General features: G+C 37.0%; 1 protein-coding gene across 1 annotated transcript in view; it reads left to right on the top strand.

Annotated features, from left to right (window-relative positions):
* Window positions 1-16,682, top strand: part of NALCN (sodium leak channel, non-selective) — a 214,350-nt gene that overhangs the window by 54,473 nt on the left and 143,195 nt on the right. Inside the window, exons 7-8 of the mRNA XM_030234675.2 lie at window positions 13,913-14,055; window positions 14,172-14,276. Coding sequence (XP_030090535.1) covers window positions 13,913-14,055; window positions 14,172-14,276 — 248 coding nt within the window. The remainder of the gene's footprint in view (window positions 1-13,912; window positions 14,056-14,171; window positions 14,277-16,682) is intronic.

Here is a 16,682-nt window from a genome sequence, read left to right as displayed (position 1 = left end):
GTCACCTCGCTGTGTAGAGTACCATAATGATCACTACTTTGTCTCATTTCATTGCTGTATCAACCCTCAAGTTAAGTAGCGCAATTCACATCCAAAAATGAGTTAGCCATACAACAGTATGACCTTTTTCTTTCCAATATGAAGAATATTGCAGCAAATAAGCTCCAAATTTTGACACTTAATTTACACAGCTACAGTGAACTTGGATGACTTTGAGCTCATTTCCAGCTAAGCTGCATGCATTTTAAATTAATGACACTGAAAGAATTAAAATTATTTCTTGCATAAAATTCAAAAAAGTGAAAACAGTTAGCAGATCTACTGTGAGAAGACTTTGTCAGTCATCATTGAGACAGGGGCATCTAACTGTTAATGGAGCTTAGATGCTCTATGGTAATGTGTACAAGATAAAAACTTCAGAAATCTGTTCTATATCTCAAGGAGCTGACTCTACACATAGCCGATTTATCTTGACAGAAGTTACCCAGGGGCTTACAAATTCAAATAAGATAGATTAGTCACAACAGGACTTCTGTATGTCTCTTCTGATAAACTGTGGTATTATTTTCTTCTAATTTTCTGCCTGTGGCAGGTTTTGCATGGTTTTTTATACTATTATGTGTACCAGTTACATATCCTTCCATATTAGCCATTGCTATATTGTACATGTTAGCATTTTTCTTACATTTGTTTTACATCTGATGTTTTTATGCATTTTAATTAGAATTCTGAGGTTAACTGACAATTAATTAAATGTCTACCTGCCCCTCTCTTTGAGGCAAAATGCTTTAGTTGAATTACTGTTTAATCTAGAGCAAAGTCCAAATGCATTTTCTTTCTCCTATTTGCTTTTTGTTTTCATATAGAATCATAATTCTGCCATCACCTGGATGTTTTCTTTTTTTCTTGTTAGCAAATCCAAAACTATGGAGCAATAATTAGGTTTCATGGAAGGGTAGTAGCCATGAATGGAAATTGCATTCTTTGAAAAACATTTAAAAGTTCAGTACTCTACCATTAATTTATCATAGCCATGAATGTGTATTTTACTGGCATTCACAAAACAAGATGGTAAATGCTCTGGAAATAGCTGAGGTTATTGACTGCAGTCATTTGAACATTAAAAGAAATTCTGAAGAGATTTGGAGTGTCACAAGAGAATATTAGTTTTGAATAGTTGCTCTGGGAAGGTGTATGATTAATTTTATAGATGTTTGTATGGTTATTTCAAAATCAGATTAGTCTTTGCAAGCTTTTACCTGGTCATTTTATCCACTGAAGAATGCTTCTTCTACTGTGTCCTTATTCAAACTGTAGTTAACCTGTTTTCTACAGCAGTTTCACAGGTGTTTTAAACCTAAGTGAAATAAACTCTTTTAGTTACTTCATACCCATCTGTTTCTATTCTCTGCTCAAATACATTACCAAATTTTTCAGATATGATGCTTTATACTATACCAGACAAACAAGTCTCTATTGGCATGTCTAGTTCCAGATGTTTTCTGATTTCATTCATTCTTTAGAAATGCTATGAAATCCATAACACACATGCTTTCATGGACCTATGACTCTTAAGATCTCCAAGAGCTTAAACACATGCTTAGTTCCTTCAGTCCTTCAGTAGTCTTCCATTTCAGTTAAATATTAGAATTATAGGTAGATTTGACCTGATATGCTGACAGCAGCTTTTAAAGTGTTCCAATTGTTAGAGCTTCTGCAGTGAACATTTTAGACCAAAGTATAGAGATATTGTTAGTTTTATATGCAATTCATTTTCCACAGACAGATACAGAACTGCACCTATGTCCACAGTGTCCTCAGGCACAAGGGGGAAGGTGCAACTCAGGAACTGAGTTTTCACTGGAGAATTTCAGTGCAGTTCAGAGTACACATGTGCTTTGTAACATAACCAGACACTGTACTAAGGAATTACTTTCCCCAGCTGTTGTGCAGTACTTTATTAAATCAGCCACATTGCTTAGTTCTTCCTGCCCAGATCACAGTGTTAATCCTTTCTGCCTAACTTCATTAGAAGAATTCTTAGAAATCTTCTCTGTCCGGAAGCCAACGAAAATGAAAATTTATTTTCTACTTGAGGATTCAGACTGTGTTATTTAAAACAACTGGGCTCTTTTGAACTTAGGGTTTGCTTTGGCCTTGTTTTTCATCTGATAAGAACCTTGGTGATGCTTTTGTCTACTCCTTCTTGTGACCATAGGGAACTCTGTTACAGTCATTCTTCTTGAAACTGTGAAGTCACAACTTAGAAAAAGTTGCAAAACAAGATTAAAAACTCTTTCAGGGCTTCATTTCTCTGATGATTGGAAAATACCTGAAATTCAGCCTACCTCAATTTCATGTCTACTTGTTTCAATGCCAGTATTATCCTTTGCCTTTCTTTATGGCCAGAGACAAGTACTTAGTGCTATTTTTGCCCTCTGTGTGTTCTATTTCTTGGAAGGCTGAATTTGGGAACTTCATACTGCAATTGGTTGTATTCACACTTGGATATTTGGCCATGTATTGTTCAGAAGCATAGTGCTGCTGAGCCATATACTGTGAAAACGTGAACTGTGGAACTGTGTCAGGGGTAGGATTTCCATTAGGTAAATCATGTACTTGCATTGGTCTTTGGTCTGCAAACAGTATGATGTGGACTGACAGGTGTTTACAGTGCTCAAGCCTGGTCTATTCTAGAGCTGAATGATTGATATCCATATGTACAGGAGTTGATTCTGATCTCCACTAACCCCATGAGTCACCCTTGTGACCCTAAAACATAAATCAAAAACCTGAGACTTTTCAGTTCAAAGTTTCCATGAGCATTGCATCACATCCCGCTGTTGCAGCCCGCCTGGGATGTGATTTCATAACCCAGTATAGACGAAACGTATGGCATGTGGGAATGTCAGCCAGTGGAAGATGCTGAGGATGTGAGCCTTTTTGGAATAGTGCTGAAGATGTGAGCTGAGGTCAGACTGAACCAGATGTGGTGCAGGCACATCCCTCCAAAGATAAGGTCAGGTAGCTGCAGCTACAGTGTTTCACTCCATAAATGCCGGCAGGAGAGCTACTTTGCAGTAGCCTCAGGCTGTGGTTTGACGTGTGATGAGACCCAAGTAACAACTGCACAGGATGAGGCAGGGCACATGAATGTGTTACTGTCAGTGTCACTGAGGGTGGCACAGAATGCTGAAATTGTACCAGCTTAATGCCTTTGGGACAGCTTTATGCTGGAAATAGAAGAGCAGACCTGCTCTGGTGGAAGTTGGGGTGCAGACAGACAATGCCAGTTCAACCTTTCATTACAAAATGAAGCCCTCAAAAGAAAGGGTGATTTTAAGGGGCAGGGTCAGCTTAAAGCAAATCAGTACTTCATATAGAATGGCTGTGGTGCTTTTAACACAGTAGTCAGAGCCTTACTGAGAGTAAATTTATCATTAAATCATGTCCTGCATGACATTTTTTTTATTCCCAATGTTTTTTACATCTCTTACTTTACAGAAGTTAGATCCACAACCTATGACTCATGAATGCTTCCTTTATGGAAGAAAAATAAAAATGTTATATTTGCTGAAAAATATGATTTAACCAGCTCAGAAGCAATGGAACTTGGCTCAGCACCACCACTCCTGCAACACTTTCCAGGCAAAACCCTAATGCAAGGTGGTTTTTGAATTTTGATCTTCATTTCTTTGTAGTGTCTATGTGCAGCTTAAACAAATACAGATTACTTTATCCATGGTAATATATTTTTTTGTTTTAATAACTAGTAAATATAAGATGCTGCACTGGCTTTAGAGAATTCTTTATTGCTTTCTTCAATTCTCTAATTGGAGAAAATAGTATGAACCTAAAAAAGATGTCTATTTGAAGGTCAAGCTCATTGCCAGGCCACTCCAGGACTGAGTCTTATCCTGTTCCTATCTTATTTCTTATAGATGCTTAGCTGATGTGTTCTTAAAGAGTTTTTCTCCTGGAGAAAAACTCTCAGTTATTCCACTGCTTGTTATTGTCTGCTAGCAGTTGTTTCTTCTCTATTACAGTTATCCCTGATTCAAGCACATTCGAGCACCTACTAACAGCATTTAGTTGGTACTTTTACAAGCTTCTTAGGAAAGTAATTGGAAAGGGTTTTAGTGCCAGGGTACCAGAGATCTGCCTGATGGTCAATTTTGGAAGCAGATATTTCTTTGAGGTTCTTATGTTGCATTTGTCTTCATTTAGGAAGCCCATTTCTGAGAGATTGTAAAATAAATGGGTCTGGAAATAGTTGTGCTTTTTTCTCATGACTGCATCTCATAGTATTAATCTCTGGGGTTTTTTTATGCGGCAGGTAATTCAATAAGTGTTTTGTAAACACCATGTTGATAAAATATATGTTTTAAGTTTTTATATTTTTTTTATGTTTTGTGAGAACTTAAATGTTAGAATCTCAGAACCATAAATTTAACTCTGTTTCTAACAAAGGAATGATAGATTCTTCTTTTGCTTCAAGTACTAGCATTTAGGCCAGGGTTGAAAATTTTTAATTTGTGGCCTTCCATGCCTCAAAGAATCTGACTATATCCAGCTATCTGAACATCAGCTCACATTCCTGACTTTGGGCAGTGCGATTTAAATGTTGGGAACATAATTTTCTTCTCCAAAATATTACAGAAATGAACTGGCAGAACTTAACAAACAAGGATCAGGATTTGTTTCTTGTCAGGAAAAATATGAGGCCATAATGTAACAACACAAAATTTCTACCCAAGCCACGGTAGGATTTGCAGACACATTGCTATGGATAACAACATGTTTATAATGTCCAGCAGTAAATATCCTTATGTGTGCTTTTAGAGGTACCTTTGACTTCAGTGAAGGGAGTGGATAGACTTCCAAGGTTGGTTTTTGGATTTTTTGTTTGTTTTTTAATTGAAGAGTAGAGAAAGTGAAGTAAATGGCATGCAGAAAATCAAACCCGAATTTATGCATAGCACTTGTTTGCACCTTCAGATCTACAAGCTCTGATTTTATTTCACCCACTGCAAACAATTTTCATATGGAAAATGAGATCTCTTTAGCTCATCCTTTGATAAAAATTGCTCAGACTAGGTCTGATGTGTATTTCTTGTGAAACTGCTTCAATGAGCAACACCAAAACTTATTTTTCATACACATCCCTTTTTTTTTTCAAACCACATGTTGTTCATGTGTCTCAGAACAAAATGCCACATTTTCCACTTTAGCAAAAAGCTTTGAAGAAAAAATACGATAAATGTCATTGGTCTGTAGAAAATTAATGCAGCTTTGAGTCAAAGCACAGAGCTGACACACACCTACTCAAAGAATAAACATCTTTGCAGGTAAACTTGATGATGATAAAAAAAGAAAAAGGCCTATCTGAGAAAAAAAAAAAGCCCACACTGATTTGACAGTGAGAAATCCCAGAAATTTCTGTTATGGGTGTGTGGGATTATTTTCAGTAGTGCATAAAGATCAGAAAGAAGTTCTGCAGAAGCAGATAATACTGAAAACAAGGTTTAAACAGAGTGAATTAAAACTTTGGAAATTCTCTTTTCCAAGAAATACCTGGCAGTTTATACAGATTTTCTTGCCAAAGGTTTTGATTTTCATCTCCTAATAAACCTGCCAGCTCCTTTAGTCCATTAGAGCTAGTCTTCCAAGAATTCTTTTGATATTCAGTAGATCTCTGGTCATGCAAATACTTTCTTTAAGACAGTCCAGAATAAAAGAAGTCAGATGTTACAAGAATTGGTTTTCTTTCCAATTCAGTATTTTTGTTTTCTGAGGGGAAGGAAAAATAGTTGATAGCTTTTTTCTGGCATCCATGTATGGTTTTGGGGTTTTTTATTAATAAAACAAAAACAGGTTCTTTCTCTTTTGACACCCAGCTCTTTTAAAATCAGAAATCTTTAAGATTATTTTGTCTTTGACATTGATTGTGTCACTGCTTGAGGAGAGTCTCAGAGTCCCTAACTTAATACAGTCATCTCTGAACTGGGATAATATGGTTATCTCATAAAGGTGCTGTGGGATTCAGTGTGCTGTTAGATCACTAAACCACTTGTCTGTGTCTCTACACCATTTCTAACTGCATGTATTAGGATAGTGGGCAAACCAGTCCCTCACATCAACAAAATAGATGAATTAATTTCCTTCTAGTGGCATGTAAAAGGCACCAGGGAGTAGTTAGTAATAGATAAAGAAGTCACTGAATGAGTTTCATTTGGGTTTTCTTGAAACAGTCAATCATAGAGCTTCTTCCTTCCATTCAAGAGAAGAAGTTATTGTCTCTTCAGTTGGATTAGTCTGTTAAGATGCATTTGACACTGTATATTTGTTGCTGTTATTCAGATGTGTGGAGGCTAATGAGATTTCTGACATGTATTGGTTTTTATAATGTCTATTTAACCAGCTTTACTGTCTGTTATTTTTTCTCAGAGAAATGCATTGATCTATGTGCTGTTACTGTCTTATGTTCATTGAATGCTCAGCAGGTCTTGTTAGTTGGGATTTTCTACTTGCTGCCCTTTGGTGAAACTGTTATACAAGAATAAAATCTTGTTCAGATGTGCACTATAGCCAAAGCAAATCAAATTGGGATTCTTTGGGGCGGATTTTTAAAAGCGTCTTATTTAAGATGACAGCAGTTTTACCATTCATTGTGGTAAAATCTCATGCACCTGCTTTTGAAAATGTTATCCATTCAAGAGAAAGGCGCCAACCTCTTCATTTTAAGAAAGCAAGTACATCCTCAGAGAAGCACCTTCAATTCACAGGTGATGCCCAGAGGAACCAAATGAAACTGAAATAGAGCTTTAGGACCAAGCAGCTTTGCTGTTTCATGATTGTACTTATAATGAATTAGATTGCTCTGTCTGTCACTATTGGAAAAGCTAATGAAACAAGTGAATAGTTTTGATTAATAGTGTATAAAATTCAGTGCTGAATTTGCATGCTTTATGTCAAAGATTTGCATACTTTGTTTTTTCTCTAACAAAGTAATCCATCACTACCTTGTTTTTAATAATCATTCCCAGCATTTGGCAATCCAAATACATAATATCTCTACTAAGAATTCTGCCTTAAGCTTTTCTCTTTAAAATAATAACCCTTAAAGCTTTCATTAAATTTGAAATGTAACAATTTGGGGGAATTTCTAAATTTTGATTTCTGGGCTTCCACTTTTACTCTATAAATATGTCTACATATGTAATCTTAAAAGAAGGAGTGACAGTCCTATAAAAAGATGGTTCATTTTCAAAGTAATAAGTTATTAAATTATAGAGATACCTCCATTGAACTTTTTTAATGTTATACAGATTTGTCATAACATTTACTGTAACAGGCATTGACTCCACTATGACTGTACTTGAAATCAGAGGCGTTTCATTGGAAAGACTGAGGTGGTGGCTGGCCCATCTTCACAGCATTCATCTTAAACTCACATCACTCTTAAATCCAAGGCCTAGGGGTTTCTATATTCTTGGTTTCTAGATCTGAAGAGTATTTTTACAGTTTGGTAGGGAAAATCAGAGCTATGGCAGCGTCCTACTTCTAGGCTTCAGCCTGAATCTCTGCCTATTCTGTAGAAGATGAGACCCCAGAGACCTGAGAAAAGTGGTGTCCTTAATACTCTCTAGAGTGAAGAAGAGGTGGGAGGCTTGACTGTGCTGCAGAGTTTCCAACTAGCGATGTGTGCTACAGCTCAGCATTTCCTTGATTCTCATCAGCTGCCACTAAATTTGTAAAGTTGCCTCCCCACATTCACAAAAGTGATTATACGACAGACAGTATATTAGTCCTACAGCTGTGTAATTGCCAAAAGGAAAAAGCAGACAGTATTTCTGTACATAAAGTCAGCTTTTGAGCTCTGTTGACATTTTGGATCCCTATTTGTTAAGCTATTTGTGAATCTATAGCTATTTAAATTAAAAAATTATTAAAGAAAAGTAGATATAAATGCTATTCTGGCTTGATGTCCATAAACAAAGTACACGTAAAGTCATTCTGAGGGATGTTCATCTCGCTTTAGACCTTGGACTTGTTCAAAAATGTAAAGCAGATTTCTCTTTTCAAAGCATAAAATATGACATCAGGGAGCTTAAGCACTATCACATGTAAGACATTACTGGTACTACGAAGCGTGGACTTCTTTACCCAGAGCATGCTCCTATTTAACCCTGTGCAGTCGATACATGTGGCCAGCATTGCTGCATTCATATTGGTAAGCTGACTTCTAAAATGCAAATAGAGCAAACAGTGCAGGCAAGTCTATTTGTTTTTCCAGAAGCTGACTGCTTTACCTGAGGTGTTAGGGCATGGGTTGGACTCAATGATCTTGAAGGTCTCTTCCAACGTGGGAATTCCGTGATTTTCTGTCTTTTTATTACTAAGTCTGTAGATCAGCTTGCATTGATCCTAGAACTTATATTTGAAATTTTCTTTATCTCCATATTGGTGCTTTTATCTGTACAGTCTCTGTTTATAGTCTTTTCTCACACATAAAAGCTTCATCTTCTCATAAGCAAATAGATTTTCAAAATGAAGAATCAGTGACACATCACTACTGTATATTTTAAGTCACTATGCTTAGCAAGGATTAAAAGACTATGTTCAGACTGGCAGTGTGGGTTTTTTCTGCTGTTGTAAATCAGTTTTTCAGCAGCTTAGTTACAGGAAAATGGCACTGGGGCTTGAGGTTTCAACAGAGTAGAGCATTGGCATGTTTTGGATTTTTTTTTCCTTTTTCTCCTATTTTCTGCTGGCTGGCAGACTGGCTGGTGAGAGTTGATTTGGGAAGGTAAAATAGGTTGTTCACTCAGGGGCAAGCAGCCCCATTAAGCCATTCAGGATTAGCTGATTTTTAGTTGATTTCAGTCCAGCCTGCCAGCTGCTTCCCAGAGGTGTTAACAACTTTTTCCTTGCATTTCTGGACAATTTTTAGTCCTTTCTAGTTTCACTGAAACAATAGTGTAAAACAATTGGAGAACCCTGACCACATGCTGTGTTTCACAAATACCTTAGTACTGAAAGACAAATTAAAAGCTGACTGCTCAATTAAAATACCCATGTCCTGGAGAAACATGCAGCTTTGTGATTTTGAGTGAAGGTAAGTAGGGACAGAGGCAGGGACAGAAGCAGGCATGATAACATTTCCATAGCTAAGGCAGAGGTCATTGCTTTATGGACAGTCCCTCCCAGAGCCGTACTAAGGAAGGCTGCCTTTCAGCGTGCAGCGCCACAGAGTGAAAGGTGGCGCTGCACCTGCCAGAAGGTGGCTTGGCTTTGCCGGCAAATAGGAGAATCGATCCTTTAGCCGGCGCAGCGAGAGGTTGACACAGCCTGTGCACTCCGGGGTGGACGCTCCGCCGCCGCCGGCTGATGTTCCAGATGTGGCCGAGGTGCACGACTCCCATCTAGCGGCTGCTGTAAAGCAAGGGAAGGGAGAGCGGCACTGCCTGGCGTCTGCTGCGGTTCGTGCGCGGCAGTGGGTAGGGGTTTAAGCTTTTAATTCCAACGCATGGATTTTTACTGACCTGACTAATTCCTGATTAAAAAGAAAAATAAAAAATTTTAAAAGCAAACTTTTGGGGTTTTTTTGGTTTTTTTTTTTTTGGTTTGGTTTGGTTTTTGTTTGTTTTGGTTTTTTTACCTAAAGTGGCCCTCCTGTAGATTTTCTTTCTCAGCAGCTTCACAGCAGTCACAAGAAAACTTAGAAAACCCTAACATGGTAAGCCAAGGTAGTCTATAAACTTACACATGCAGAAATTGCTGCTGTTAATGCATAGCTAAATTTAGTTTTCAGTTTTTGCATCTCACTTGGAATAGCTACACACAGCACAGATATTAATTAATGAAAGACAACTCCTCAGCACCATACATTCTCTTCCTCAGGTAACGTGTGATTTTGAATCAAGAAGCAAGAATGCATCATTGAGTTAGGAGGAAAGGTTTCTGTTTCTCAACTCAGTGAATTTTTATGTGATTTTTTTAGCTCTGCTCCTTTAATTCTGCTATTATAAAACTACAGCAATATTCAGTGCACTCCTTTCCTCATGCTGTCCATTCACAGAATGAGCTGGTTATAGAAGGAGATGATGTCACAGAGCATGGTGGTGTCAGAGTCTCAGAAACAAGCAGAAAATCCTGTGTATTTATGAAATGTGCAAAAATATAAAATACAGTACATTAAAGACCATCCCTGCATAGTAGTACTATTATTCTGTTAACTTTGATTCCCTTTGTTTTTAAAGAGTACACACTTTCTATATTCCTTAGTAATTTAAAGGACAGGGTATTGGCAGGAAAGGTGATTTTACTCCCCTAAGAAAAATAATCACTTTTTTCCCTGGCTCTTCTAATTCTTTTTGTTTCCCTGGTAATCTACTCATCTGTAGAGCATGGAAGAGCCAGGTTACCTTGCTTCCTGATTAGGTATGGATACCATTAGAATTTTCTTTTATTATAATTATTTAGTGTTAAATCAATTATTTTCTCCTCCATTATCAGCCCGTTCAGACTAATGCTGCCATCTTCTAGACCTGAAAGACAAGTGTATTGAAGAAGAAATAAGCCCCCTGCACTCTGGTGCTAAATCCCCACAGACTAAACATACAGTATCAGTAAGGACACAGTTTGTCTCTGATTGCTGTCTTGTCTTCTATACAGTATGCACCTAATGAAAATGTCACATAAAACGAGCAAGATTCAATCTCTTTCCCAGTATTTTGCTAAATATTTCATTTTCTGAACTTTTTTAGTTTTCTTTTTGATACTAACCACGTACAGCTGTAAAACATTTCCAAAGGGAAAGTGTTTATTGCTTAGATAAAAGTAGTCATTTGAGATTGATACAGATTATGATGTTGATTTAATGAGTTTTAATCTCTACTGAGAAGTGTTTTCCTCTTTTTTTTTTTTGTTTAACTATCATTAAGTGTTTAAAGGACTTTGTTTTATTATAACAGCAAAATGGAATTTATTAGACAAGTTCAACAAAACACAAAGACTTCAAAGCATATTACTTTATTTTACCTATTTTGTTGTCAGAAAGTTCCTCCCAAATTAATACTGAATGCTTTCAAGGTTTAAACATTTACTGAAATAAATAGGAAAATATCATAAATATTTGGTAGATATTTTATATCTCAAATTCAGCAGGCTGCCCATGCCAACATGCTTAAGCTGATGAGCAGTATCATAACAACCACGTCTTTAACTCTCTTCATAATTCAAAGCTTTTTCATGGCTGAAAAGTCTCAGTGATGCCTGCACTTACATTGCATAAATGATGATCCTAATGCTCAGGAGTTTGACAAGAGGTGACTGCATTCTGTTTGTATTGAATAGCCAGGCCCTCCAGGTTTTCAAGTCCTCATTGCCTGTGACACCCATATTCCTGCTGCTGAGGGATCTGTGTTCTCATATGCCCTGACCACAAGACTCTTAGCACTACTCTGTCATTAGGTAAGCCCTTTGAACTAGTAGGAAAAGACACTTTGTCACTAAAAGAATCAGACATCTGTGGAAAACAATGAATTTGCCCTTTGATCTGAGGGGCATATGTTAGGTTTCATTTATGGCAGCATTCCCATGTCTGGTTTTTTGGGATGTATCCTACCATCACTTAAAATTTTGATATTTTCTCACCCTCCATATGGCTTTGAACATGGTGAGAAAAACAGAGTATGTTGCTGTGAGAGGAGAGTATTTTAATAACTTACTCATTGGCTTTAGGAAAATATAGTCCAAAATTAAAGAAATAATCAGAAAAAAACAGAAGAGCAAAAACATGCAGTGAGGTAGATGTTAACTGAGAATAACTCTTCTTTTTCAAGACAAAACATTTTACGGTGTTGCATCCCTTATTCTGTATGAAAGAGGATTTCCAAGAGACAGTGAACTGCATGGTGCCTGGCATCAGTAATGAAAGTTTTATTACTTTTTAGTCACATATGTTAAGCAAGAATGTATATTTCTTAAGAGGGATTGCTTTCTAACAGCTTTAAGCCTCTACCAGTTATACACTATAGAGACATTTTTACTTTAGTGTCACAGGCAAACTCATTTTAATTGGGTTAATTGTGCATTTTTGTCCGTTCACAGTATTGCTTTACTGTGGCAGATGGCCCAGTGATGTGTTATAAATACTTTGCATGACATCCCCTCTATTTTACTAATCTTCACTGTGACTTTCCCATTGGTAATGACTAATGACAGTTTCCTAGCCAGCAACTTTTAATAGATTCTTTTTTTTCCCCTTAATCCCTGCCTGTCCTCAACAGCACTGTTTTGTTCAATAATTTAATCAGTTCAGCAACAGTATATTATTAGACAATTGAACCATTAGTTTTTGAATTTTTGAAATGTAAAATACCCATGAAATAATCACTGATGAATATTTCAGTATCGATAGAGACCACTTTTTCTACTAAAGAAATAGAAAGGATTTTGCTTTCTATGCTTGAATGCTTTTCCTTTCCTTCTATTTTCATTAATGAAAATAGAAGGAAAGCATTTCCCTTGGTCCTGAGAACCAAGGGATAAAAATAAAAAGCAATAAAAAACAAGGAATCAAAAAACTAAAAAACCTAACAGTTTTGCCTACCCACCATGCCCATCTTAACCATTTGACACCTCCTATCAAATGTAGGCATTATACAGAAAAAAATCAATTTTTCCCCCTCTCCTCTCATATGAGATTTATCTGCAGAAGGGACACTCTGAGACAAAATTGGTCCAGGTTCATCCCATCCCTGTTAGCAGACAAAAGGATATAGATGTTACAAATTCAACAGGAAAATAGTAGCACAGAGCTTCTTATAAGCTGCTCTGATTTTCTGGGAAACTCCTGGACTCTGGAATTTCTGCCCAGAACCACTTCTTTCTCTGTGAAAAGGATCAGATAGTCAGCTTTCTGTCTTTATGTTGCTAGCAGCTGCTGTGTTTTGCTAAGGGCAGTGCTCCTCATGCTCCCTCTCTTTTATCAAAGCCATTCCATGAAACGAAGCAGTAGTGGAGCAGAGCTGGCGGGTGGCTGTAGGACAATTCTGTGATTTCACAGCAGTTTGTGAAATTTCACAGTTTAATTTCACAGTTTAATTGTGTTTCTTCTTGGAACAAAAATTGCTTTAAACAAGAATGACTTACAAGCCATAACTGGTCTCTATTTTGAAGCTTTCATTGCAGAGATAAGGAGGAAGGCCAAGCTGGCTAAAGCACATTATCACTCAGATATTAGGTTGAGTTTGGACTTTATGTTTAAAATTAGTAGCATTATAGCTGTTACTCAGAAGTGGTTTCTTCACTAAAAGGTCTCTCATAATTTTACTTTCATCTTCTCTCCACCCCCTCAAGAGTGATATAGCAAGTTCAACTTAAAAATGCTTTTGAAAGGCAACATATGTATGTTAATGCAGCTCCTACCTGAATTTCAAAGCAGTTCAGTAGCTTTCTGTAGATGCTTACTGTGCTTGCTAGTATCAGGCACCTTCTTGGTGTATTGCTGCTTGCTACACAGTGTTGCTGATATCAAGTGATTTCTTTAACCTACTGAATGCTGTTCTTTGTTAAATTTGCCTTTTCTCTGGGATGCTGCTGAATGCAAATTATGGGACAAATTCTGCCTTTGGAGGCCTTTGCATACTGCCAGTGAACACTTCTAAAGGATTATACTTGTCTGTCCAGGGAGGAAAGGGAGTCAGTCTGATCTGGTACAAAACCAATTAATATTCAACTGCAAAAGGAATAAGTGTGGAAATGCACCTGAAAAACTTTGAAGGAGGAGAGGAGAGTTGACACCCTTTAGAATAAACAAAAATAGGATAGATAAAAGTTTGTTTGTTGATACTGAAAACTTTCAGGGAGTTTTAATGCCAAACATTTTCATTTTTTCCTCTGACAGGCACAAGTATATTTACTGTTTACGAAGCTGCTTCTCAGGAAGGATGGGTGTTCCTCATGTACCGAGCAATTGACAGTTTTCCCCGATGGCGTTCATATTTCTATTTCATCACCTTAATTTTCTTTCTGGCCTGGCTTGTTAAGGTACTGAAAAATCTGTCTTTTTAAATTGGTCTGAAACATAGATCTATTAGAATTAATTTCTACACTTTTCTGCTTGCTGAGCTTTGTGTCAGCCATTCTTCCTTTTTCTTTTACAGAATGTTTTTATTGCAGTCATCATTGAAACATTTGCAGAAATTAGAGTGCAGTTCCAGCAGATGTGGGGGTCTAGGAGCAGTACTACTTCAACTGCCACCACCCAGGTGATGCACTTGAGATTCTTTGGGGATTTGATTTGGTTTAGTTCATTAATAATAAGTAAAAAGTTCTTATCATATATGATATATTTGACTTTGCATGTTGGTACCTATATTTTAAACCTGATATATGAATTTTCATAAAAAATTTTAATTCTTGGTTTCATTATCTAACTAGTCTTTCTTAGAAAGGAATAATAGAGAAGACTATAATAGAGTTCTCTATATGGCTAGATATGCTATTGCTGTGTTTGTATTCTTTTTTACAAAGTATGAAAATACTTTTTTATAACCTCATTGGTGGGTTTGAAGTCAGGGCTACTGGATATCACTTTCTGTGCTAAGAAATAACAGCTGAAATTCCAAAGTAGCTGAAAGAAGAGGGGTCAGAGGGTAGCTAAAGTGTTTGGGGAAGCTGGTCCTGGAACTGAGAAGGGTGTGTTGAGACCAAGGAAGAATAGGCTGTAGGGCAAGGAAAGAGATATGCTCACAGCTGGGGCAGCCACAGAAAGTGAGACCCCAAACAGAAATAATGGGGAAGAAGAAACCATGATAGAAAGGGTGGGCCGAGTAGTGGGAGAGAACCCAGTATGAAAAAGAGCTACTGGTTTGAGATTTAAATTCTCTCACTCATTATTTTAACAATCAGATTATGTGTCCCAAATGGGCAAAAGACCAGGCTTTTCCAGGGTGGTGCACTTTGCCGTCTCTGAGAAGAACCAGTACCAGCTGCCTGCAGAAAGCTCTTAGAAAGACAGATGTGCAAAATATACCCATGAGGGAATTTTTTTCTAACCATGTAGCTGGAGATTATTTGTTTTCCTAAGCCAAAGGATTTAAGTTTTCAAAATTAATTATTGAATATTTTTATATTCTTTTTTATATTCCTGTAATGCATATGTAAATCTAGTCCTTTTCTGCTGGCTGCTACATTTTTTGCCTCAAATAGACTTTGTGGAAATAATTTCTACTCTATATATATATATGTCTTTTTCAAAGCAGACTTTGTGACACCAATTTAAAGTCTAAAAAAAAGGACTTTTCTACATGACATATGCTTAGCCTGAGGAACTTAATGTTCATAGGATAAATTCTGAGCCATATAGGCTTATCCAACATACTCTGAACTAGAGGATGGAACAGAGAGTTCAATGTAGGGAAACACAAGAAGCAGCCAACATTAAAAAATATAAAATATTCAAAATAATGTCGTGATGCCAAAGAACATGAATATGTTGAATATAATCTGTATCATGCAAATTAAAAATTGCTTGCTGGCTGCAGACAAGCAAATGGTTTGAATGGCTACTTCATTCCTCGAGTCCATGACATAATGGGATATCAAGAGAGTCCAGGTTACAAACTGCAAAAATTATTTATCTTTTTCTGTATTAAGAATAACAGAAAATATCTTGCAGGATTTCTTGTGCAAAGCACCAAACAAAAGCTAAAATCCATGCTTGTTTTGTGCAGGAAGTAGCCTTGAGAGCTATGCCTTAATTTTCCTGCTTCGTACATTACTGAGCTGTTCCTCAAACTTGTTCCTATAGAAAAGAAAATGAGTGTCCAGGGGTCGAAGCCTAGGAAGGGTTCTTTATAAAAGGTAAAAGGAGGTTCTTCTAAAGCACTTTAGCAATGTACTTAAAAGCATGGTAAAAAGAGGAGTAACTGTGCTGATCTTAGCTGGCAACTCTTCCCAGTGCAGAGATGCTAAATAACGACTTGGAAGAATTACAGCCATATTTGGGTGACACTGTCCCCAGTCTAATAAGCACTTCTCTCAGAATGACTTTTAAGCTTCAGCCACCCTCCTGTGGCTGTGTTCTTGAAGCGACTAGTTTGAGTGTTGGGTTCAAAGAAAAGGTGGGAGTGAGGTGGGAACTTTGCCACACTTCATTACAAAATATATGCAGATGGCAACTCAAAATGCTAGAACCATTCATTTTCTTTCAAGGACATTTTCAAGGACAGTGTTAATCACTTTCAGGTGTGGTGTCTCACTGTTCCTTATGTCCAGCATCATTTTGTGTCCTAATTTCTGAGGAAAAAAAACCAACAAAACAGAATGCCTATGTCTGCTCTTCCAGGGGCTATTGATAAAATGTGAATACCACGGTGGTCAAGAGAGCCTTTTCCATTGCCATCATTAGAGCTTGGAAATGCTCAGCTATTTACAGGAATTTTAATCTCTGTGAAATTATACATAAGGACTGTCCAGCTACTCTTGATTTGTATCAGTGCAACAAAAATAAAGTGGTCCTTGCAGCAAAATAATTTTGCCAGTAAAAAAAGATTACCAAATGCATCTTGAAGCTTATTTAGGTGTCACGATGTATTTTTTTTCTTAGGATAAGCTTACCTTAGTAAGGAAATTATTCTGAACAGGTACCACTATCTAATGATGCTGGTCAG

This window comes from Serinus canaria, chromosome 1, assembly GCF_022539315.1.
Source record: "Serinus canaria isolate serCan28SL12 chromosome 1, serCan2020, whole genome shotgun sequence".
NCBI classification, from domain to species: domain Eukaryota; kingdom Metazoa; phylum Chordata; class Aves; order Passeriformes; family Fringillidae; genus Serinus; species Serinus canaria.
This window is presented reverse-complemented; position numbering and strand designations above follow the sequence as displayed.